Source organism: Entamoeba histolytica, genomic scaffold (genome assembly GCF_000208925.1).
Source record: "Entamoeba histolytica HM-1:IMSS scf_1104750516333 genomic scaffold, whole genome shotgun sequence".
NCBI classification, from domain to species: domain Eukaryota; phylum Evosea; order Mastigamoebida; family Endamoebidae; genus Entamoeba; species Entamoeba histolytica.
In genome coordinates, this window is record NW_001914896.1 from 1 (window position 1) to 22,950 (window position 22,950).

The following is a 22,950-nucleotide window of genomic DNA, read 5'->3' on the forward strand; positions in this document are numbered from 1 at the left end:
TTCACAGAAGACTTAACATGATTAATGAATCATTTAAAATCAGTAGCAACCAATGGGGATGTAAATTACAATCTTTAGCTGCTAAAGAAGGAATAATTAATAGTTATATGATGAAGCAGCAAAAAGAAGAGAATACCCAAAATATGTGGAGTCATATTATGACATTAAGAAAGCATATGACACAGTAAACCACGAATAGGTAATTGAATCATTAAAATATTTTAATTATGAGTTTGTCATCATTGACATTATTGAAAGTATGATGACTAGATGGAAGATATTCATCGGTTATAAATTTAATGAATATCTAGGATGTATTAAATTAAATAGATGAATTTTACAATGTGATTCCTTATCAAATCTACTCTTCATCATTCAGATGAATGTAATTTCTCAAATCATCGAAGAGAAATTCCCAAAATCAAATCACACTTTATATATGGATGATTTGAGAATAATGACACAAAGTAGTGAAGAAATGGGAATAATTAACAATGAAATTAAGGAAATAATAAGTTACATATTGAAATGAATGAGAAAAAGTCAGGAATGGTATTAAAAACATTAAAGAAATACCAAATGGAATGCAAAACATCCCCGTAGTTGAAGGTGAGGACTTGTATAAATACTTAGGAATATGGTAGTCCGACGAAATTGATGACACCTTCAATTGTAAATCCATCAAAGAAAAAATGATGAAAAAGATGGAAGAAATAAACAGTGATGAAAGTAGTAATAGAAGATATATTACCAGAATAAACACGGAAGTAATCCCTATCTTCAGATATTCAGCATCAGTTGTAAATTTGAAAGTAACTTAGACAAAATTGATTTGGAAATAAGAAAATATTTAAGAAAGGCAAAATACATTGGTGAAACTCCAAAGATCGATTGTATGTCCCTCTAGAAGAAATGGGTGAAGGATTAATAAATATAAGGGATGAATATGTTAATGAATTAGTAAGAACAGTGATGTACTACTGTACCAGAGAAAGTGAAATTGGAAATAACATATTAGATAGATGGTACAGTAAGAATGGAATATTGAATAGAATTAAAAACATTAAGTCATAAAATCCCAGAAACAAAAATAGAAGAAATAATAAATGAAGGGATAGAAAAGAAAAAAGAAAAGAAGTAGTAGTAGAAATAAAAAAATTATTGACCAACCAATACATCAAAAAATAGAAGTCCCATCAAATAAGCGGACACTTCAGAAGATGGTTCGAGTCAAAAGGAGTAGATAAAAATACTACAGTGAAAACATGGAAGTCCATCAATATTAAAAAGAATGCATTTCTCCAATTAACTAAAATGCAAGATGGAGCAATATTTTGTGGGTATAAAAAATCAAAAATAATGAAAAATGAAAGATTGAAATACTCCACAATATGTAAAGACAAGATAGCTACAGTAGAACACATTCTACTATCTTGTATTTATCATAAAAATCACAAATGGAGAAACATGACAATATTGGCATTATAATATGGGAGGGATTAATAAGAAAATACACTGGAAACAAGCAATATAAAAAACCTCCATATGAAACAATGTTCCAATATAAAGACATCACTATGATATGTAACAAACAAATCATGCCTAAAAGTGAATGACAATACCACAAAATACTAGACATATATGTATTAGATAAAATGAATAAAACTAGTCTATTATTTGATATGACTATTGTGACTTACCACAATATTAATTGAGTGTATTGGAAGAAAAGAAATAAGTACAATTAATTAAAGAATAGACTAATGAAAATAGAAAAATTAAAAGATGTCAGAATAATTCCAGTAGTAATTTCAATCAATGGATTAATAAATAAAGAAAGTAATAAATTAATTAAAGAATTAAAAATTGAAATTGACATTGAGAAAGAAACTAAAAACCTCGTAATAAAAAACATGAATGATGTCATGGAATACTGCGGAGATCACAACCAAACATACTCCGTAGAGCTACTAGAAGAAGAAGACGAAGGGATGGGATTAGTCTCCCCTGAGCCAGGAAGAATAGAAGCTAGTTCTATTAATACTTAATTAATTGCTTTTATTATTAAAAAAAAATTAAAAGAAAGAAAAGGAGTAAGGAATAATTTTTGTTATTTTAAGGAATGATAAAAATAACATTATTAGAGTCGAAACTTAAAAATAAAGAAACTAATTAATTTATTTCATCATATGCCATTCTGTAGTTCTTGCGGAACAAAATTAAATGATGGTGCTAAATTTTGTCCAAATTGTGGTGCTAAAGTTTCAATAACAGAAACAACAACACCAAAATTCCAAGAAATTAAAGAAGTAAAAATTGAAGAAAAAGCAGCACCAGTTGAAATGAAAAAGACAGTAGCAGAAGAACACACTATTTCTACTGCAACTACAGAAGCACCAAAACAATCGTTTACAGAAAATGTTACAATTAAAGTTTGTCATGGATGTGGTAAGCCATTTGAATTAACACAAGCCAAAGAAATATTTGGACATATATATCATAATGAATGTTTTAAATGTCATATTTGTGGTCAAAAACTTTTTAGTTTTGCTAAATTTTACAATGATAATGGAGAAATAATGTGTCATCCATGTATGTTAAAGAGAGTCCCAAAATGTGCTAAATGTGGAAAACCATTAGTTGGTAATTTTGTTACTTGTGGAGGAAGAAATTGGCATAAAGAATGTGTCCCAGAAAATCTCTAAGACATTAATTTATTCAATTTTTATTAAATAAAATTAATAAACTAATAGATTTTAATCGTTTTTAAATCTTTTATTTTTATATATCATTATTTTATAATAAATTTCTTTGTTTTTAACTATTTCTTTTTCTTTTTTTTTAAATTCTTCTTATTGTTTAAATAAAAATTTAATAAAGTTTAATTAATTTTGAAACTATTAAAAACGATATTTGAATTGAAATTTAAAAGAGTCTTTCAAATCTTCTTCTTTTAATAAATAACTTATGAAGATAAATTGTTAAAAGAACAATTACTATGATAATAAGAATAATACAAATAACTGATGGTATCATAATTAACCAAATTGTGTTTGAATTATTTTGGTTATTAGTATCTTCATAAGGGCATTGATAATCATTAATGTCTTTAATTAATGCCATATATTTATCACAAACAATTGTTAAATACATATTTGTAATTGGTTGTAAAGAGTCATTTCTTTTAAACGTTTTGACAGTATCCAATGGTGGAAATTCATCAGCCTTTAATATGTAATATTTATCAAATAAAGGATCAGGAAGATAAATAAGAGTATTATCTAAAGTAGTTGTACCATTTTGTAATAATGAAATAAATAAGAAATCATTATGAGTAGGAATAATAATAAATAATTTAATATTAAGATATTTACTTTCAATTGTATCTTTAAGATATAAATGTAATGTTGAAGCTTCTATTTGAAGAATTCTACCACTACTATAAGTAAATATATCATAGTTTATTCCTGTAATGTATTTAACTTCATAATCATATAATTCTATTTCTATATTATTTTCTTTTGTAATATTAATAATTCCTACATAAATCTCTTTAAATGAACAACTCTCATCTATTGTTATTTTCTCACAAGTAATTCTTCCATTAAATTTATGTTTTCCAAAAATATTAATTTCATTTGCTTCTATAGTTTCATTAATTATTTCAGATGTTGATGCATAAATTAAATGACAATTAACTCCAGTACAAGGGCAGTTTGTACTATTCCATTTATTATTATTATATTTACAATAAATTTGTTTTCTTTTTACTTCTTGAGTTGCTAATATTGCTTTGTCTTCATCAACATATCCTCTTTTTAATAATTTTATATCAATTCCATTTTGAATAGTTTCAAGTAATACTCCATTATCATTTCCTTTATATTCAAAACTTTCAACAGAAAATACTTTTCCATCTGTCATAGTCATTAATGGATTATTAAATCCTTGAGTTTCTAATATAAATGTTTTTCCATTTATTCCATTTGGTAAATAGACATGAGACATTGAAATATTGATATTGATATTATTATATTGATTCTGAGACAGCGTTATTAAATTTTTATTTCCAGTAATATTTAATTGTCCATTTTCTTGTTTTCCAATAATAAGGTCTGAAGTACTACTAATACTACATTTAGAATAAACATGTTTTAAATTCATTTTTACATCAGTGTGTATTGTATATGATTTTTTTGTTAATGGTGACACTGAAAGTTCTATAAATCCATTGCCAGTAAATCTGATAAAACTTTGAGGTTCAAATGACTTAATATTAGTTAATGAATGAATGGAAATAATAGCATTATTATCTGTTTTAATATTATGGAAAGTACCATATATTGTTGTTATATTATTTAGATTTTTTGCTTCTATAATACATCCATTATCACTATATTTTAATGTATTGTCTGAGAAACCACATGGACAATGAGGTTGGGTGTATCCTCTAGAAGAATTTATTGGTGATTCATAGACATTATAAACACATGTTTGAGTTGGACATTGATATAGTTTTGATGGATTGTTACATAAAAGAACTATCTTTTTAGAACAAGTTAATTCATAATCAAATATTGCTTCTGTTGATGTGGGTTGATTGTTAAAATAAAGAATTGGCTCATTAACTATTTGAATCAATTCAAAACATTGATGTAATGGAAATGAAGAAATAACAGAATTATAAAGATTGACTATAGATGGATTATCTAAAATAATTGGTATAGTTTGTTGATTAATATATTTTATAGTAGTCATATTCATATAAAATAATCCTCTTTTATTTAAATTAATCAAAGAGTTATTTAACACTAATTCTAATGGATTAAAAGTTTTACTTATTGATATATATTTAACATCACAATGAACATTAAATAAATCATTGACGTATAACTTACCTTCTCTTTGACGTAATACACCAAATCCATTAACTAAGTGACTGTTTACTAATCCATCAAGTTGTAATATAGTTGATGGTTCAATATAAATACTCTCTATAACACTAGAAGAAGTATAAATATGACTATTAGCTTTTATTTTAAGTTCAACAGAAATATTCATATTATCACTCTTGATAACACTCTCTTTCTCAATAATCACTTCATAAGCATCAATTTTACCATTAACTTCATTTGTACCAATAATATAAGAACATCCCATTTTATCTGTGTTTTGACAAGGACAAAATGTTGTTGTACTTTTAGATAAATCAAATGACTTTGGATTTGTAATGTCTCGTGAAATAACATAACAATAATCACTTACGCCATATTTCCCACATTTTACTTCTGAAACTCCATTGTTTCCATTTGACACAATTAAATGATCATTACAACTAAATAAAATATTTCCAACAATATTAGTATGGTCAAATCCATTTTTAACAAAAATTAAATCAATTGTATTGACTGTTGATTGACAAACACTATTACTAATTAAAACCTCCTTATTTAAATTTAATGAATTTATTCTTTCAGTCTTAATTATAATTTCATTTGGACTTATATCGCATTGGTTGTCAAAAGTAATGCTTTTAATGTTAATTTCTTTCACTTCAATTCTACAATCTATTGTAACTTTTATTAAATCACAATTAATTTTATCACTATTAATACGACTAAACGTATTCATTTCTATAGAGTTAACATCAATTAAATCACTTTCAATAATACCATTAACACTCAGTTTGATTGTTGCTTGTTTTCCAATAATATTTTTACTATACACTTTATTATTAAAAAACTGTACGTTACTTCCATTACCAAGTAGTATTAAACCAAAATTATTATCATTCCCATTTAATAATATCTTTTCTACTTTACTTGATACCCATAATTCTTTTAATGATACAGAACTAATAAACATAGTATCATCAATGACTCCTCTACAATTCTTATAACATTTATTCTTTCTATTTGAGCAATAATATCCTTCATCTTTTTTTTCTGAAATTAGACAGCGATCAACTAAACATCTATTGATATTATTAATACTCCATTCTTGAAAATCAATCTCTTCACCTTTTTCTTGCCAAGATTCATTAAATGTTTGTGATGATACTCCCATTAAGTTACATGTTAATTTCAATTCATTTGGTAATACAACAAATGAAGATAATGTTGGGACAGAAAAGTCTATATACAGTTGGTTATTACAATTTTGTGCTGAAGCTATTTGAATATGTGGTGATTTAAAATCCAAAGGATTTATATGAATAGATGAATTACATTGTAATTCATTAAATATAAGTAATGGAGAATTTATTGTATTAATTAATGCAGAAACTGTTAGTTCATGAATAGTAAAACTCATTTGTTTTGCTAATGTAATATTATACAATCCATCAATAATGTCTACTCGTTCTGCTTCTAAATATCCACTATAACCTCTCGAAAAGGTAACATGACCAGATGAAATAACATAAGGAATAGTCATTTTATTTAAAATTAATAATTCTGAAGATGAAAGTATTTTATTAATAGAAACTGAATTAGGAACATCTACTTCTATTGTACCATCAAATTTTAATTCATTAGAATTAAACCATTCTAAGAATAGCCTAGGTGTAGATTCTAAAATAAGTTGGTTAATAGAACAATCCCAAAATACACCAACATAATCCGTATCATAATAAATATTCTTCATGTATGCTTTATTAGAATAAAACATATAAAATTCTCTAATTTGTAAATCTAAAGCATTAAATTGTATTGTATTTACAGATGATATAAACCAAATTGTAGAATTAACAATAGATAAGATATTAATTTGAGAGTCTTGAAGATAGTTATTTCTATATCCTGTAAGTCTTTCTAAATTATCAAATTTTAATAATTCTGATATTACTGACTTTACAATAAAAAATGTACTTTTACTAAATTCAAAGTAATTTGTTATTATATTACTAATACTCCATACAGAACTTGAAGTAATATACAATTTACTACAATTAATGCTATTGATATCTGATTGAACAAGGACTGAATCTAATTTGAAATTTAAGCAAGTAATATTATCAATAGTATTGAATGCTTTTTTTTGATTGACAAAGAGAGGAGAAATGATTTTAAATTCATTTTTAATATTAAAATTAGTAAAATTAGTTAATACTGAAATTTGTTGACTCGAAACAAAAGAAGTAGCGTTAATAAAATTCATATTTCCCATTATACCAGTATATGTCATATAAACATTTCCTAATTGACTATTACTAATAGTCTTAGTAAAATATCCTCCATATGAATCTATTCTTGAAGTGTGAAGAAAAAGAACTTCACCATTAATATATCCATTATTAATTTCTAATTTATTTAATTGAACATCATATAATCCAAATAATATACTATTTGAATCAACAATCAATGTTTCTATTTTTTTTGTATTTGATATTCTTTCCATTTGTACCCCATCAAGATGTAATGAGTATTTGGTTTTAAATTTATTAAGGTCATCCATATTATATACCCTTGGTACCTTTAACCGAACAATACAGTTACTATCAGTTGGACATGGACATAAATTAAATAATTTTGAATTATTTGTTCCAAACCACCAATGAGAAGAATTTCCATATGTAATACATTCTATTGTTGGGGTATAACTTTTTATCTCATTTTGCTTATCTGATATGTATATTGTGTTGTATTTAATCTTATAATAATACCCTGAACATACTTTTATATTTTCATTAATAGCAAGTGATGGTGTTCGATATATGTATTCCCCATTTGCTTGAGGACAAATGAAATTAATATTAAATATTGTGTAGTCACTCATTAGACGTGTTACTCCACTATCATAGTCAATTAATGTTCTAATTGTTATAGTCCTTGATAAAAAAGATTCTTCAATTTTCCAATTACTTTTTCTAATTGATAATTGTGTTAATTCAATATCATTCCTTTCAGTTGGTTCAAATATAAGTATTGATGAATCTAAACTAAATGAAGAATTACTACTTCCACCCAATCGTATTACCCCTTTATTTACAAGAACTTTCGAATTAATACAATTTTTAACCATAACAGTACCTTGTATATGTATATTAGGACATGATACGAATTGAATAAGACATCCCTCTTTACCATTAATAAAAATAGTTTCTTCAGTGTCCTTAAATGAAAGTTCTTTATCACACTCAATACCTTGTCCCAAAGAAACACAAAAGAGGATTATCAAAACAAAAATTACCATCTCAAATTTTTTAGTTTAACTTTTTTCTTGATTTTGTGATGAAACAATCTTGAGTATTTTTCATAATTTTTTGTTATAAATAATTAAATTAATACCATATCTCTCCCTATGGAAGAAGTATTAATTACGAATTGTTTAAATGGTGAAAAGTCCATCATTGGCCCAGATGCTTTAAATGTTTCAATAGCTGTTTTAAGGATATTAATTTTTTTTTCTTTGTCTTGAGTTTGTAAAATAACTCCTGAAATTTTTTGTAAACAAGAAACAATATCACCCATTGTCCAATCCTTGGTTTTTAACGAAAAATTACTCCATGTCATTGAACACATAGTAGACAAAACTTCCTCTTTATCATTGTCAGAAGGTAATCCTAAATAGATCCAATCACCTAACCTTCCTCCTCTCAACAATGCTGGGTCTATTAAATCTGGACGATTGGAAAGAGCAACAACAGCAGTCTTTCTTTCAGCAACTCCATCTAACATTGTTAACAATGTATTAACAACAGAATCAGTCTTCTCTCCATCTCTTCGATGCCCCAATGAATCAAAATCATCGAAAACAATAAGGTCTACTGTTTCATCAAATAATTCTCTAACGTTTCTTTCAGACTCTCCAACATACTTACTAAGTAATTCTGACCCACGAATAATTTTGATATTCAGCCAAGAATGATGATAACAAAAATCTTCAACCAATGTTGTTTTTCCACATCCACTCGGTCCATATAATAAAATCCCAGATGGTTTTAATGGTTGAATTGGATGGCTCATACTAAGAATTACTTCTTCTAATTTCTTTCGTTGTTCAATATATCCAAAAATTTTCTTTTCTTGAAAAATAGTATGACTTTGTTTATTTTCTTTAATTTGGATAGTACTTATTACAAATTCTACAGAAGGATAGAACAATGATATAATTGGAAGATGGAACCTTTCACAATCTTCAATAAATCTTTGAGTCGTACTAATAACAGAATCTGTTGCCTTATTAGTTCTAATAAACATAACAATTGTAGGTTCTTTTTTTATTTCAATAAATTGTTTAGTAAGTAATGGCGATGTTATTGATTCTAATGATATTACACAATAATTGTAAAAGTTAAAATGAAAGGGAAAGATTGATAATCTGAAAAGAATAGAAAAGACATCCAAACAAAAAGAAACATTTCCAGACAATGAAAGAGATAATGACAATTGATGGTCAATAGCATAATGAAATAATTGAAGATTGTTTTTTGAAATAAGATGAATAGAATCATTTAATTTAATTACTGAAGGTAGTAATGGTTTTAAACTCGAAAAAGTTGATTTAAAGGAATAACCAGTATCTACTATGAAACGTGTTGTTTTTGAAATAAAACCAAGTTGTGAAGATGTCAACACAACTGGAATAGAATTAATATAAATGGGTAATGAATTGAAAATTGGTACACAACGCTGGAAAAATGATCCCACACATATTTGTGAAGAAATGTGTACCCAAGGTAAAACTGTATTGGGAATATTTATAAATAACACAGAGATTTTTGAGAGATGTGTCAATTTAAAATATGAGGCTATTAAGGGTGAAATAAGAATGATAGAAGAAGAGATGTTCAATGGCTCAATTTCAAAAACTGATGGTTGTTTTGTACATAATTGCACATACCTTGAATTTTTGTAAAACAATGAACTTAGTCCAACACTCGTATTTAAAGAAGAGTCAATCATTACCTGAAGTTCAAGCTCATGTTGAAACAAAACTGATAATGTTGTATGACTATCACAAATATAAAATGTATCAAAATTATTAATTTGACTTTGATCAATTGAATCAACATGAAAAGGTTCACCACAAATTGATACAAGATCATTTTGACGAAATAAACATGGGAAATTTAAAAGTTCTTTTCTTAGTTTATTTGTTAATCGTTTCTACTGAAATAAGTTATTAACAAAATTTGAAGAATTTCCATGGAAAACAAACAACTTGTTCAAATTGCTCATCAGACAAACAAGATAATGTTAGTTCTGTAATAGATGTTGGTAGTTTTTCTAGTTCATACAAAGAAGAAGTTATCTTCTTATTTATATTTATACCAAAACAAAAATAAGGAAACTCAATAAAATCAGCTTCATTTCTGGAGCCATTCCAATAAAAAGGTAAACAAAAAGATTCAGTAGAAAGTAAATACATTCCTACTCGATATATCCCTTCTTTTGGAAAAGTAATCTTATTTGTATCTATGTCTTTTGTATAAACAATAATATTTTCATTTATTAATTTTTTCATTCTAATATTTTTAGTCCTAATTTTTAACTTTTTTAACTAATTTTATTTTACATAAAATTAATAGATTTTAGGAGTTTTTCTTCAGTAACAAAAATAATAAAATATTATAGATTTAATATAGTTTAATAATAAGTTAGGTAAACCCTCTCAGAAAAATTAAGTTCTAGATTACTCACAGCTTCCAAAGATGGTTTGTTCACAACGTTGTTCTTTTTCAATTTTCTTATCAAAACTTATCATTTTAGCCATTAATCGAAGTTGACCTTTTGAATCCAACTGCTGCTTCTGAAGCTAAAGCCCACAAGATGAAGAGATTAGTTCCAACCCCAAACAGCTATTTCCTTGAAATTAAATGCCCAAAATGTGGAGCTACTACTACTACTTTCTCCCATGCCCATAGACAAATTCTTTGTCAAAAATGTGGACAACCACTTGGACAACCAACTGGTGGAAAATTAAAGCTTACTCAACAATGCAAATTCAGAATTAAGAAGTAAATTAATTGACATTTTTGGGTGATTATTTATCATTGTTTTATATAACATTTATAAGAATATTATTTTTAGTTTTATTTTCAATAATTTCAATTAATAAAGAAAAAAACTTTTTGTTTTGAATAACTCAACGTATTATAAAATCACACATTCATTTTATTTACTTTTGTTGTTTTTATCTGAAAGAAAACAACAAAAAATAAATAGAGAAAATAAAATAACTCGTCAAATATTTTTTTTTATAAGAAAAGTCAAAAACATTTTGAAATCTTTATTATTAGTAAATGGCTTCTCAACAAAAGAAAAGGTTTTGTTTGTTTAAAAAAAAGAATGAAGATAAAGATGCTATGATAGTGTCATTAAATTTTTCTATAAATGATGAAAGCACAGTTTCTAATGATTCACCTACACACCTTACACCTAGAACACCTAAAACCCCCAAATCATCTCTTGCTAAATCTTCTGGACAATCATTTGCTGTATTTGAAGACACACCCAAGCATAAAAGTACTACAAATTCTGTTGATTTTACAATGCTTAATGCTCTTAAAGATATAATAGGGGTTGGAACAACTGATATAGAAAGAACACGTTCAGCAATGGAACAACTTAAAGAAATGTTTGCTAGTCCAAGTGATGCTGTTATCAGTACATTAGTTCCAAATGTATTAAGACCAAATAAAAAGTATATTACAAAAGAGTCAGTATATTATGTAATTATGGATTCATTAAGAGATAGTCAAAATAAAATATATGATTGTTGGTCAAGTTTACAATTACCAATTGAAGTATGGACTGGTAAATATACTTGTTTTAATGTTATAATGGATTGTGCTCAAGAAAAAGAATTTGCAATCGAAACAGATATCGAATCAACTTCTAGAAACTTTGATTTATTTTCTTATGACATAATTAATATTGACGATGATTTTACATTTTTCAAACAATTTTTTTATCTTCAACGTTTGTTTATTTAATTGTCTTATTTTTACTAAATAATGTATCACTCATATCTTTATAGCTAAAACCATATTTTATGTATTTCCTGAAAATGCCACTATTTTATGTTATCAAAAAACACAAAAAATTCAATTTGTAATGTCTTTTAGACCAAGTGGACTAAGAAGATTCATTTTACCAAAAAATGATGATTGTTCTAAGTGGTGGATAAAAACATTGAATATCAATGAAAAACCAATTAAATCTAAGAATAATATAAAGCTTCAAGATCAACTAATGAAATTAGAAACTCAACTTATTGTCAAAAATTATAAATTTGGAGTATTATATGCAAAACCTGGTCAAAAAACAGAAGATGAAATGTATAGCAATACAGAATGTTCTTCAGTATTTTGGAAGTTCATGGATTTAATTGCTTCAAAGAAAGAACAATTAAATTGGAATAGGTTTATTGGTGGTTTAGATTCAAAGAATGGTAGAACAGGTGAGTATTTCTATTTCAGTTTTTATGAAAAATTTTCATATGAAATTGTTTTTCATGTTGCTCCATTACTTCCAGATAATGAAGGTAGTCAAAAGTTAGAAAGAAAAAGACATATAGGAAATGACATTGTTGTTATTGTTTTTAAAGAAATGGTTGATTCAACTGATACCTTTGATCCACGTTGTATTACTTCACATTTTAATCATATTTTTATTGTTGTCACTCCTGAAAAGAATGATGAAACTAATGAAATATATCATGTCAATGTTGTTTGTAAAAGTGAAATTCTTCCATTCCCACCATTTCTAGAAACTTCAGTATTTCATCATGACATTCATTTTAAACAATTTTTAACAAGAAAATTATTAAATGCTGAGAGAACAGCAATGAATTGTGGTATTTTTGTCAATAACTCAGTTAAGTCGAATGAAAGAATTATAAAACATATTATTTCTTCAAGTCTCGAATAATTTTTATTCATTTTTTGTTTTTTTTTTCTTTCTTTTTTTTCTTTATTAATTTCTTGTTAAGTAAAATCCTAAACTCCATTCGATAGTAATGGAAGATAGTCAGAATAATGTAATTGATGAACCAGTTCAACCTGAAGGTTTTACTGAAGAAACTTCTGTAAAAAAACATATACTTTTTCATAAAAATCATAGACAAAAACATAATTATGATCCACAACGAACTGAATGTCAAAATCATATTTCTCATATAGGAATTAATTTTGCTTTTATTATTTCTGGAGTAGTGTTTATCTTTCAAGTCATTGAACTTGGATTATATGTGTGGTATATTTCTTTGTTACTTTTAATACTATTTATTCCTTTATATATATTAGGTACTACTTCTTATAATCGTTGTGTTCAAGTAAAAGAAAAACTTTATGTCCCATTAAATCATTATGTTGAAGGAGAAAATGAATGTTCAATTTGTCATTGTACAAAACCAGAAAGAAGTCATCATTGTTCAAGATGTGGTCGATGTGTTCTAAAAATGGATCATCATTGTCCATTTGTTGGTAGTTGTATTGGTTATGCAAATCACAAATATTTCATTTTGACTCTCTTTTATACATTTATACTCTGTACACTTCTTTTTGTTCTAACAATCTTCATTCTTTATATAGTTATAGAAAAAATAATTTCAAAAGAATCATTTAAATTTGAAGAGATATTTTTACCTTTTCATGCTATTCAAATATTCATATCAATTTATTTCATATTTGTGACGTTTCTTATGTTATGTCAACAAATATACCACATTATTCAAAACGAAACAGGTATTGAATTGAAGCAAAATAAGAGTGGTTGGACTTCATGTAGAAAAAATAAACAAGTTAATAGATTTAATGTGGGATTCAAGAAAAATTTTAAAGAAGTATTTGGTGATTCATGGATATATTCCTTCTTACCTGTTTGGACTACAAAAGGAGATGGATACTCTTTTCCTACAAACAATTCTTTTAATGATACACTTTAACTATAACAAAATTTATATAACTTTTGGTTTAAGTTTTGAGAAGAGACTTGAATAAAACACTTTTATTCACTGGACTTTATTTCTCCAAAACTCTTGTTCATTTGTTGTCATTAAAAAAAATAAAATTATATCTTATTGAACAACAAGACTCAAATGAAATAATAAAAAAATGATAAGTTATTAGTTTAACTATTAAAAAAAATAAAAAATAGAACTTAAAATAACCCTAAAAATTCAGTCATGTCTGGAATTAATCTCAACCTTTCAGCAAAGAAATTTGTTCCACGAAAGAAAAAATTAGAACAACAAAACGCAACTGCTGCTCAAACAACAACCCCTAATGGGCCAGCTATTTCTGAAGATGAAGTTAAACAAGAAATTGCAAAAATTGAAACAGAAGAAAATGAAGTAGTAAAGGAAAGTGCAAATATTATTTTTATTGGACATGTAGATGCTGGTAAATCAACAACTTCTGGTAATATTTTGTTCCAATCAGGAAATATTGAACAACGAATTATTGATAAATTTGAAAAAGAAGCAAAAGAAAATCAAAGAGAGTCATGGTGGTTGGCTTATATTATGGATCAAATTGAAGAAGAAAAATCTAAAGGTATTACTATTGATGTAGGACGTGCTTTATTTGAAACTGAAAAAAGAAGATATACTATCTTAGATGCCCCAGGTCATAGATCATTTGTTCCAAATATGATTTCTGCAGCAGCACAAGCTGATATTGCTGTATTAATTGTTTCAGCAAGAAAAGGAGAGTTTGAAACTGGATTTGATAAAGGAGGTCAAACAAGAGAACATTCCCAATTATGTAGAACAGCTGGAGTTAAAACAGTTATTATTGCAGTTAATAAAATGGATGAAAAAACTGTTGGATGGGAAAAAAGTAGATATGATGAAATTGTCAATAAAGTTAAACCATTCTTAAGACAATGTGGATTTTCTGATATTTATTCAATCCCAATTTCTGGATTTTCAGGATTAAACTTAACTAAACGATTAGACAAAGGAGTTTGTAGTTGGTATGATGGACCATGTTTAGTTGAACTTCTTGATTCTATTAAATTAGTCATGGGTAATCCTAATGGTCCAATTAGAATGCCAATTATTGATAAATTTAAAGATGGTAAAGGTAATTCAGTTATTATGGGTAAAGTAGAAAGTGGAACAATTTACAAAGGATCAAAATGTGTCGTTATGCCAAATAAAGTTGATTTAGAAGTTACTGGAATTACTTATGATGAAAACTCAGTCCCAGCTTCAAAAGCTAGACCAGGAGATAATGTAAGAATTCAAATGAAAGGTGACCAAGCTGATTCAATTCAAACCGGTTTTGTCTTATGTTCACCATCAGACGTTTGTCATTTTACTAACTTATTCCAAGCTCAATTAGTTGTTTTAGAATTACCACGACCATTACTTACTCCAGGATATGAGGCTGTTATCCATATTCATACTTCTCAAGAAGAAGTTGTTATAACTAAAATTACAGATCAATTTGACCGATCAGGTAAATTAGCAAAGAAAAATCCTCCATTCCTTAGGAGTGGAAGTGTTGGAAATGTTGTCATTAAGACTGCTAAACCAATTTGTATTGAACCATATGAATTATTCCCACAATTAGGAAGATTTACTTTAAGAGATGCTGGTAAAACTATTGCTTTTGGTAAGATCATTAGAATTCATGGTGGAAAATAAGAGGAAAGAATTAATTAAAATTTTTTTATATCATTTAATAACATTTTATTTTTATAGAAATTTCTACAAGAAGGAGATAATAGAAAAGTTAAAAAAAAAAGGGAGTTGAAAAGAGTTATTGCATATTCTAAGTTCAGATTTTATTCAAAAAGATAAAAATAGATATTTGAAACGAATAATGAAACGACAAAAAAAGTTATTGCAATTACTTTTCTGATATTCAAAGGAAATAAATGATGCAAATAGGAAAAATAATGAAAAAAGAAAAAACAGATGATGGAATTTGATATTTTATGTAAATTTATGAAGAGTTTATTTCTAACCGTTTTTCATGGAACTAAGAAACTCATCTGAGATACTTTTATTCATATATGATTATTATTAATCTACTCTTTCTTTTTATATGTTTTTGTCTCTCTAAAGAGTGTTCAATAGATTCAAATGATTTTACAGTTGAGAGTGATTGTACTTCACTTTCTTTTGATAATACTAAAATAACTGGTGAAATTAAAGTTAAGCTTGGAGAGAACAATGAAAGTATTGATATTGATACTTTTACTATTGGTTCATGTTCAAAACTTACATTAACAGGAACAAGAACAATTAAAACACTTAAATTATCAAAAAGTTGTCCACTGATTATTGATTCACAAATAACTATTGAAAAAGTTGATACAACAGAAACAAATAATGGAATTCTTTATTATGCTAAATACGCAAATAGTATTCCTTCAGATCTTTCAAAGAAACAATGTGATTATAATAGAGTATACAAAATGGCTGAACAATCAGAGTCTGACAAATGTGATTGTACAAGAACAAATAACAAATATTCAGAAATTGATTGCTATTCTATTACTGAATATTCTAAAATGAATCTTATTGATGATTGTCCTGGTTCTACACTTACAATTAATCAGAATTGGAACACTATTCAACCAACAAAAGAATGTACAGTAACTTTATCAAATAGTATTAGTTCAATTAAATTGAAACAACAAAAAGATGTTGTTGTAACTGTTAAAGAAGAAGATACAAAACAAGAAAATGCTGGTATTAAGGCTGGTTTACGAAAACAAAATTCAGATTCACAAAAAAGTATGACAGTAGAAATGGATAATTCTGTTACAGTTTCATTCATTAAAGTCACTGGAGTTTCTGGTAAATGTGATTCAAATTCAGTATGTGTTTATGCAACACAAACAGCTACTGATGTTAAAACTGATGGAGTTTCATCAAATAAATGTGGTACATATTATAGAATTGGAAGTACAAACACATGTATCTGTACATTAAAAGATAATGAAAAAACAATAAAAAAGTCAAATTTTAAAGAACCTGATTGTCAACAGTCAACTGATTTTAAAGAATATACACTTACTTTAACAACTGGTGAAAAATATACCCTTGGAGAATCTTTATCATTTAAATCATTAACAGACTCTAGTATCAATATTGAAATAACAGGTCAAACAAAAGAAAATCCAGAATTGACATTAAAAACAATGAAAATCGGAGATTTAAATCCAACTAATATGAAACTGACAGTAACAGATGCAGTAACATATGAAGAAGACAATAAAAATAAAATGAAAATAAGTTCATCTCTTTTCAATAATAAACTTAAAGCATCTTCAGATAATAAAAATGTATTTACTGCAACTTCTTCAACTGTTTCATTTCCTTCAGTTTCAGTTTCATCTTCTCGTTATATTATATTACAAAAGAATAGCAAAATAACAGTTACAGATATTACTGGAAGTTGTGACAATACAGAACTTAATTATTGTGATTTTATTGCAAGTGACTCTCTTAATTCAATTAAAATTACTAATGAACAAACTGTCTCACTTACTGCATCAGTACTTTCTACAGAGAAAGGACAAGTTGTTAGAGTGATGAAAACAGGAGAAATGAATAATACAATTGTGTGTTCAATTGATAAAACTGATAATACTTCGTTTGATAAACAATTCACTGCTGTAGAATGTCCATGTTCACTTGGTAATGGTAATGCTAATATTAATTGTGTTTATAACATTCCATCATCAACAAATTCAGTCACTTTAAAAGGAAGAAATGACTTAAAAGAAAAGTTAATAGTTAATTCGAATTCAAACACTGTTAATATTAAAGATGTTACTAAAATATCAAATATTCAAGATAATTCAAATTTAAATACAATTTCATTAACTGGAGCTACTGGAGTAACATCAATTTATATTGGAGGAAGTGTAAATAAACTTACATCTAATTTACCATTAATAACAACTAGTTCATTCAAAGCATATTCAGTAAACAATAATATTAGTACTTGTTTTGAATTAACATTGAAAGAGTTTGAATATGGAAATAAAGATAGAGTAATTACTGTTACAAATGACAATACAAATGGAAAACAAGTTGAAATTACTATTGAAACCATGAAAGTAAAATCAACTTTACTTTCTATAATTAATAATGGAAATAAATACTCTCTTAAATTAACGAATGTTAACATTGACTCATCATTCCATCCAAATGTTCCAGCATTATTACTTGATGGATTAAATAATCATATCACATTTACTGATAATAATAATCAACAAATATTTTCATGTGATGGAAAAATGTTATTTACTTCAAAATTGAGTGATGAAGAAAGTAAAATAACATGTTTATTATATCATGACTATTATTCTGTATGCACAGATAAAGAAGATGAATGCAATTCTAAAAAGTTACCAACAAAGATTATTAGTAATTCAAATACTGATTCAAACAAATTAACACTTAAATATGAACATGAGTTGATAGAATGTAAAACATCTGATTGTTATATTGAATTAAATACGGACTCTAGTGTAACATCTGAATCAATTAATTATACTATTAAATCAACTTATAATGGAGGATCTACTATTCATCTTACTGGACAAACAAAAAATCTTATTCTTAATGTTGATAAAGTTAAAATTGTAAATAAAGCAAAAGATGGTAATAAAGATAAAACACTTACAGTATATGGTAATTGTAATGGAATTGACTCAGACACACCACTTATTTTAAATTCAATGACTATTTCAGGAGATATTAAAGCAAAAACACTTACTACAAGTGGCAATCTAATAGTTACTGGAAATAGTATCACTATTACAGAATTAACAACATTTGGAACAGGTAAGATTAGTGGTAATAATGTTGATTTTACAACAGGTACACTTTCATTTGTAAGTGGAAATGAATTTATATTTAAATCATTTAAAGTAACAACCACTGATAACAACAATAGTAATAAAAACACAATTCCTGAACATTTCTTAAATTATAATAAAGCGTGCACATTTACAGATAGTAAAGTTATTCCTGTTAATTCATATCTTACTCAAAGCACTGATGATAAACAACAACCAACATATAAATGTTATACAATTACTGATAAAAATATTGAATTAAACAAACAAACATCATATCTTAATCCAGAGTCTCATAAATGTACTGATGGAAATACATTAATTCAAATTGAATCACCGAATGTTATTGCATCTGGAATGAAGAAATTTGATATTGGAGTAGATACGTATATTTCAGGATTAAGTGGTGTAATTTCAATTGAATCAACTTCTGATCATTCAATATCTGTATTTGGTGATAGTACAACTGAAATAACTATTAATGGGCATGGAAAAACAGAGACTGTTACTGTTTATTCACAATCTATAGTATCAGGATTTAATAATGTTATAGTTGCAACTAGCTCACATGTAACAATCAAATCAACAACAACAAGTGTCAGTGCATCAGTTAATAATGTTAATATAGATATTAAAGAATGCAGTCCAAAATTAACAACTTCATTAAATGATGAAGTTATATTTAACCTTGATAATTCTAATACATTTACTGTTGATACTACTAAAAACATTGTTGTTAAATCACATTCTAAAATAACTAATATTCCAACAGACTGTATAAGTAAATGTAATGATACTGTTATTTTCAGCAAAAAAGAAAAAGGAAATGATTATGTTTGTCAACCAATCACTTTTGAAACGACATATTCAGACAATAAATTGGAATTAAATCCATGTACAACTAGTGATATTCCATGTTCTGGAATAATTCATATTAATGACAAAACAAAAACAACATCAATTGATCTTACAAAAGTTCATGCACAAAAATTAAAAATAATAAATTCGTTAAGTACTTCTGTTTCAATCACTCTTCCAACTGAAGTGAATGATTTAACATTGAATGGTCTATTCACAATTACTAAAATTCCACTAGATTTAACAATAGAAGATGGAAATGTTATTGGTACAATTACTCAATCTAGTGATGTTTCAACACCATCAATTAATGTTGAAAAAGGTACATTCACGATTAACACTAAACAAGACATAACTCTTACATCAATTAATGCTAAGGATGGTTTAATTATCTTTAAAAATACAGACACTAATACAATAAGAACAATTACAATTTATGGAAGTATTTCTGTTAATGAAATGACTATTATGAAAACTAAGTTTGAATGTACATCAACTGTCACTTCTATCTCAATTAACAAATTGAATGTACAAGATTCTAAAACATATCAAAACGTAAATAACAGTATATTCAATGTTCATAGTTCATTTACTGGCATAACCATTTCAAATATACCAACAGCATGTGTTTACGTTTGTAATTTAAGAAATGTAATTGGAACATTGAGTAATGTTGAAATTGAAGGAGCAACTCAAGAAACTAATATATTTTATAAAGGATGTAGTGGTTTATTAATTCCAAAAATTGAACAATGTGAAATTACTAAATCAACAAGTATTGATGTTTCAGATTCACAAACATACACACTTCCATCATTATGTCCTAATAATAATCTTCCTCTCGTTTTAACAACAAATTCTGATGATAAAATTAATGTTCAAGGATTTGATGGAGTATATAAAGAAGTTAAAATGTCAAATGATTGTTCAATTAGTTTCACAGGTGTTACACAATTAAATAGAATGGTAATGAAGAAAAACATAGAAATTCATAGTGATTTTCAAATTGATGAAATAATTACAAGTGAGACATCAAATAATATTATAATAGGATCTAAAGATGTTTATGTAGGAACTATTAATACTGATGCAAGTAAATCAAATATTAAGATTGAAATTAAAGAAAATAGTAAGATTAGCATAGAGAATGATGTTGTTATTTCATCTCTTATTCTTGATGACATAAGTTCAAGAATTATAACAAAAGATAAATTAACAACAAGTTCTATTCAATTTAAGTCTATTAGTCCATCTACTCTTCCACTTATTATTTCTGATACACTCACATTCACAACAATGGATATAACAACTACTAATAGTATCACTACAAATGTTCCATTAATCCAATTAAATCATTCAACAAATGGCAATACAAAACTACCAAGTAATGTATATTTTGCATGTCAAGACACAATGTATGTATATATTGCAGAATCAAGTTATTATACATGTCCACTTCCATACACATGTACTGATACTACTAATTGTCAACATCAAACAGGTAAAAAATGGAAACAACAATACATATATTCAATAAGTAAAGATGGTGAATTAACATTTGAAGATAATAGTGAAGCTACTAATGGATATGATATTATTGAAATTTCAAAAGGAGATGCAAATATTAATATCAAAGGAGGAAGTTATTACATTCATAGTGACTCAAAAAACAATATTGTCACATGTTCTAATGAATGTACAATATATATTGAAACAACATCAATTGATAATGTTGTTAATTTGGTAATAACAAAATCGAACATCCGTGTTAAAGATTCACAGAAAGAAACATACATTAATGTACTTGATAAGAGTAATGGAAAAATGGAAGTACATTTAGATGGAATTTATAACACACAATTCCATTTGAAAGGGAAAGCAGGAAATATCAAGTTATTAGGAATTAATGTCTTTAATGAACTTATTCTAGAAGGGTCAATAATCAAATCAGACAATTCATTTGATATTGACAAAGTTACATACAAATCAGGAACATTTGAGTTATCATCACCAAATAACATAGCAAGTATCTCACAATTCAATTATGAATCAAATCATGAACCAAGTGAAACATGTACTTCACTTATTTCACATCAACAAGATCAAATTAACAATGGAGAAATATCATTTAAGATTAGAAGTATCACCAATTCTAATGAGAAAGTGAAGTTGATAGAATGTGGAGGAATTGTTCTTCAAGAATGTAAAACAGATACCACAACATATAATTGTCCACCTATTAGATGCTCATATAAACAAGAAAATAAACTTCCTACTGGATGTTATTGCACATATTCACTTATAAGTAAACAAGAATGTATATTTGATTGTGAGAATGAGAATGAATGTACATTCAATGATCCTGTAAGTAATTCGTTGATAGAAAAAATAACTAACTATGGAGAACGTATTGTAATGCAATCTGTTTCAAGTATTTATAGCATGAATATCAATGAGACTATAATTGAATCAAAATTCCCAATAAACATTTATGAAATAACAAATGGAGAAGACAAAAGAATGAGAATCACAGGAGTGACGTTAAATGTTGATTCTATTACAATGAGTAAAGGAACATTATCATTAGAAACAGATAACAGCTTTACAAGAAGAATTGAAGTTACAGGAGGACAAATAGAGGTTAATAACAAGATTACATTTAGTGAAAGTAATAAGCCATTGGTTGAAGTAGAAGGAAATGAAGAAGTGAAAGAAAGAGGTATTTTCATAACAGGAGGAATAATAAAAATTGGAGAAAAAGGGAAAATAATAATGAAAGGAGGAATTAAAGAAGATGGATATGTTAATAACATTAATATCAAAAATGCAATAATAGAAATAGAAGGAAATAGGAGTGATGAAGACATTATTGTCATAGAAAATGGAGGAGATGTGAGTATTGAAAATATTACTGTGAACATAGTTGGAGAGAATAAAGGAGATAAATGCTTTAATTTAATACGAAACAATGACATTGAACGAATCACATTAATAGGTTCAAGTGGAGTAGTTCTTGATTCACAACGATATATCTTATCTGCATGTCCAAAAGGAGTTGAAGCAAATGTTCAAGAACTAGCGTGTTCAAATATAGAAAACAAAGAAAATATAACTACGGAAGTAGAATGGGAAAGAAAAACATGTCCATGTTCAGGAGATAAGTGTATAATTGATTTTTCAGCAACAACAAGTGTAATATACAAATTGCCATCAAATGAAAAATATGAAGGATTGAAGATATCAGAAGATCAAATTAGAGGAGAAGATGTGAAAATTAGTCGAGTAGAGGTTTCAGGAACATCAACACTTACTATGAGCAATT

At 26.6% G+C, this 22,950-nt stretch overlaps 8 protein-coding genes across 8 annotated transcripts in view, besides 1 other annotated feature; 6 read left to right on the plus strand and 2 right to left on the minus strand.

Moving 5' to 3' along the window:
• Positions 1 to 2,060: a repeat region.
• Positions 2,061 to 2,189: 129 nt separating this feature from the next.
• On the plus strand, positions 2,190 to 2,705 carry EHI_004170 (uncharacterized protein; the record flags this gene model as incomplete). Its single annotated transcript, XM_645105.1, has 1 exon — positions 2,190 to 2,705. One exon carries the CDS (start codon positions 2,190 to 2,192, stop codon positions 2,703 to 2,705), a length of 516 nt encoding a protein of 171 aa, XP_650197.1.
• A 220-nt stretch (positions 2,706 to 2,925) lies between these two features.
• EHI_004180 (uncharacterized protein) lies at positions 2,926 to 8,193 on the minus strand (the record flags this gene model as incomplete). The annotated part of the gene is made up of 1 exon (XM_645106.1): positions 2,926 to 8,193. The coding sequence occupies one exon, from the start codon at positions 8,191 to 8,193 to the stop codon at positions 2,926 to 2,928; it is 5,268 nt and encodes a 1,755-aa protein (XP_650198.1).
• Positions 8,194 to 8,276: 83 nt separating this feature from the next.
• EHI_004190 (Nuclear valosin-containing protein, putative) lies at positions 8,277 to 10,467 on the minus strand (the record flags this gene model as incomplete). Its single annotated transcript, XM_645107.1, has 2 exons — positions 8,277 to 10,109; positions 10,162 to 10,467. The coding sequence occupies 2 exons, from the start codon at positions 10,465 to 10,467 to the stop codon at positions 8,277 to 8,279; spliced, it is 2,139 nt and encodes a 712-aa protein (XP_650199.1).
• Positions 10,468 to 10,654: 187 nt separating this feature from the next.
• On the plus strand, positions 10,655 to 10,964 carry EHI_004200 (40S ribosomal protein S27, putative; the record flags this gene model as incomplete). The annotated part of the gene is made up of 2 exons (XM_645108.1): positions 10,655 to 10,657; positions 10,713 to 10,964. 2 exons carry the CDS (start codon positions 10,655 to 10,657, stop codon positions 10,962 to 10,964), a joined length of 255 nt encoding a protein of 84 aa, XP_650200.1.
• A 281-nt stretch (positions 10,965 to 11,245) lies between these two features.
• EHI_004210 (uncharacterized protein) lies at positions 11,246 to 12,875 on the plus strand (the record flags this gene model as incomplete). Its single annotated transcript, XM_645109.1, has 2 exons — positions 11,246 to 11,928; positions 12,071 to 12,875. The coding sequence occupies 2 exons, from the start codon at positions 11,246 to 11,248 to the stop codon at positions 12,873 to 12,875; spliced, it is 1,488 nt and encodes a 495-aa protein (XP_650201.1).
• Positions 12,876 to 12,963: 88 nt separating this feature from the next.
• On the plus strand, positions 12,964 to 13,890 carry EHI_004220 (uncharacterized protein; the record flags this gene model as incomplete). The annotated part of the gene is made up of 1 exon (XM_645110.1): positions 12,964 to 13,890. One exon carries the CDS (start codon positions 12,964 to 12,966, stop codon positions 13,888 to 13,890), a length of 927 nt encoding a protein of 308 aa, XP_650202.1.
• Positions 13,891 to 14,130: 240 nt separating this feature from the next.
• EHI_004230 (guanine nucleotide regulatory protein, putative) lies at positions 14,131 to 15,597 on the plus strand (the record flags this gene model as incomplete). Its single annotated transcript, XM_645111.1, has 1 exon — positions 14,131 to 15,597. One exon carries the CDS (start codon positions 14,131 to 14,133, stop codon positions 15,595 to 15,597), a length of 1,467 nt encoding a protein of 488 aa, XP_650203.1.
• A 371-nt stretch (positions 15,598 to 15,968) lies between these two features.
• Positions 15,969 to 22,950, plus strand: part of EHI_004340 (serine-threonine-isoleucine rich protein, putative) — a gene marked incomplete at both ends in the record, with an annotated part of 7,095 nt that continues 113 nt past the window's right edge. The window contains one exon of the mRNA XM_001913561.1: positions 15,969 to 22,950. This exon is cut by the window's right edge and continues 113 nt beyond it. Coding sequence (XP_001913596.1) covers positions 15,969 to 22,950 — 6,982 coding nt within the window.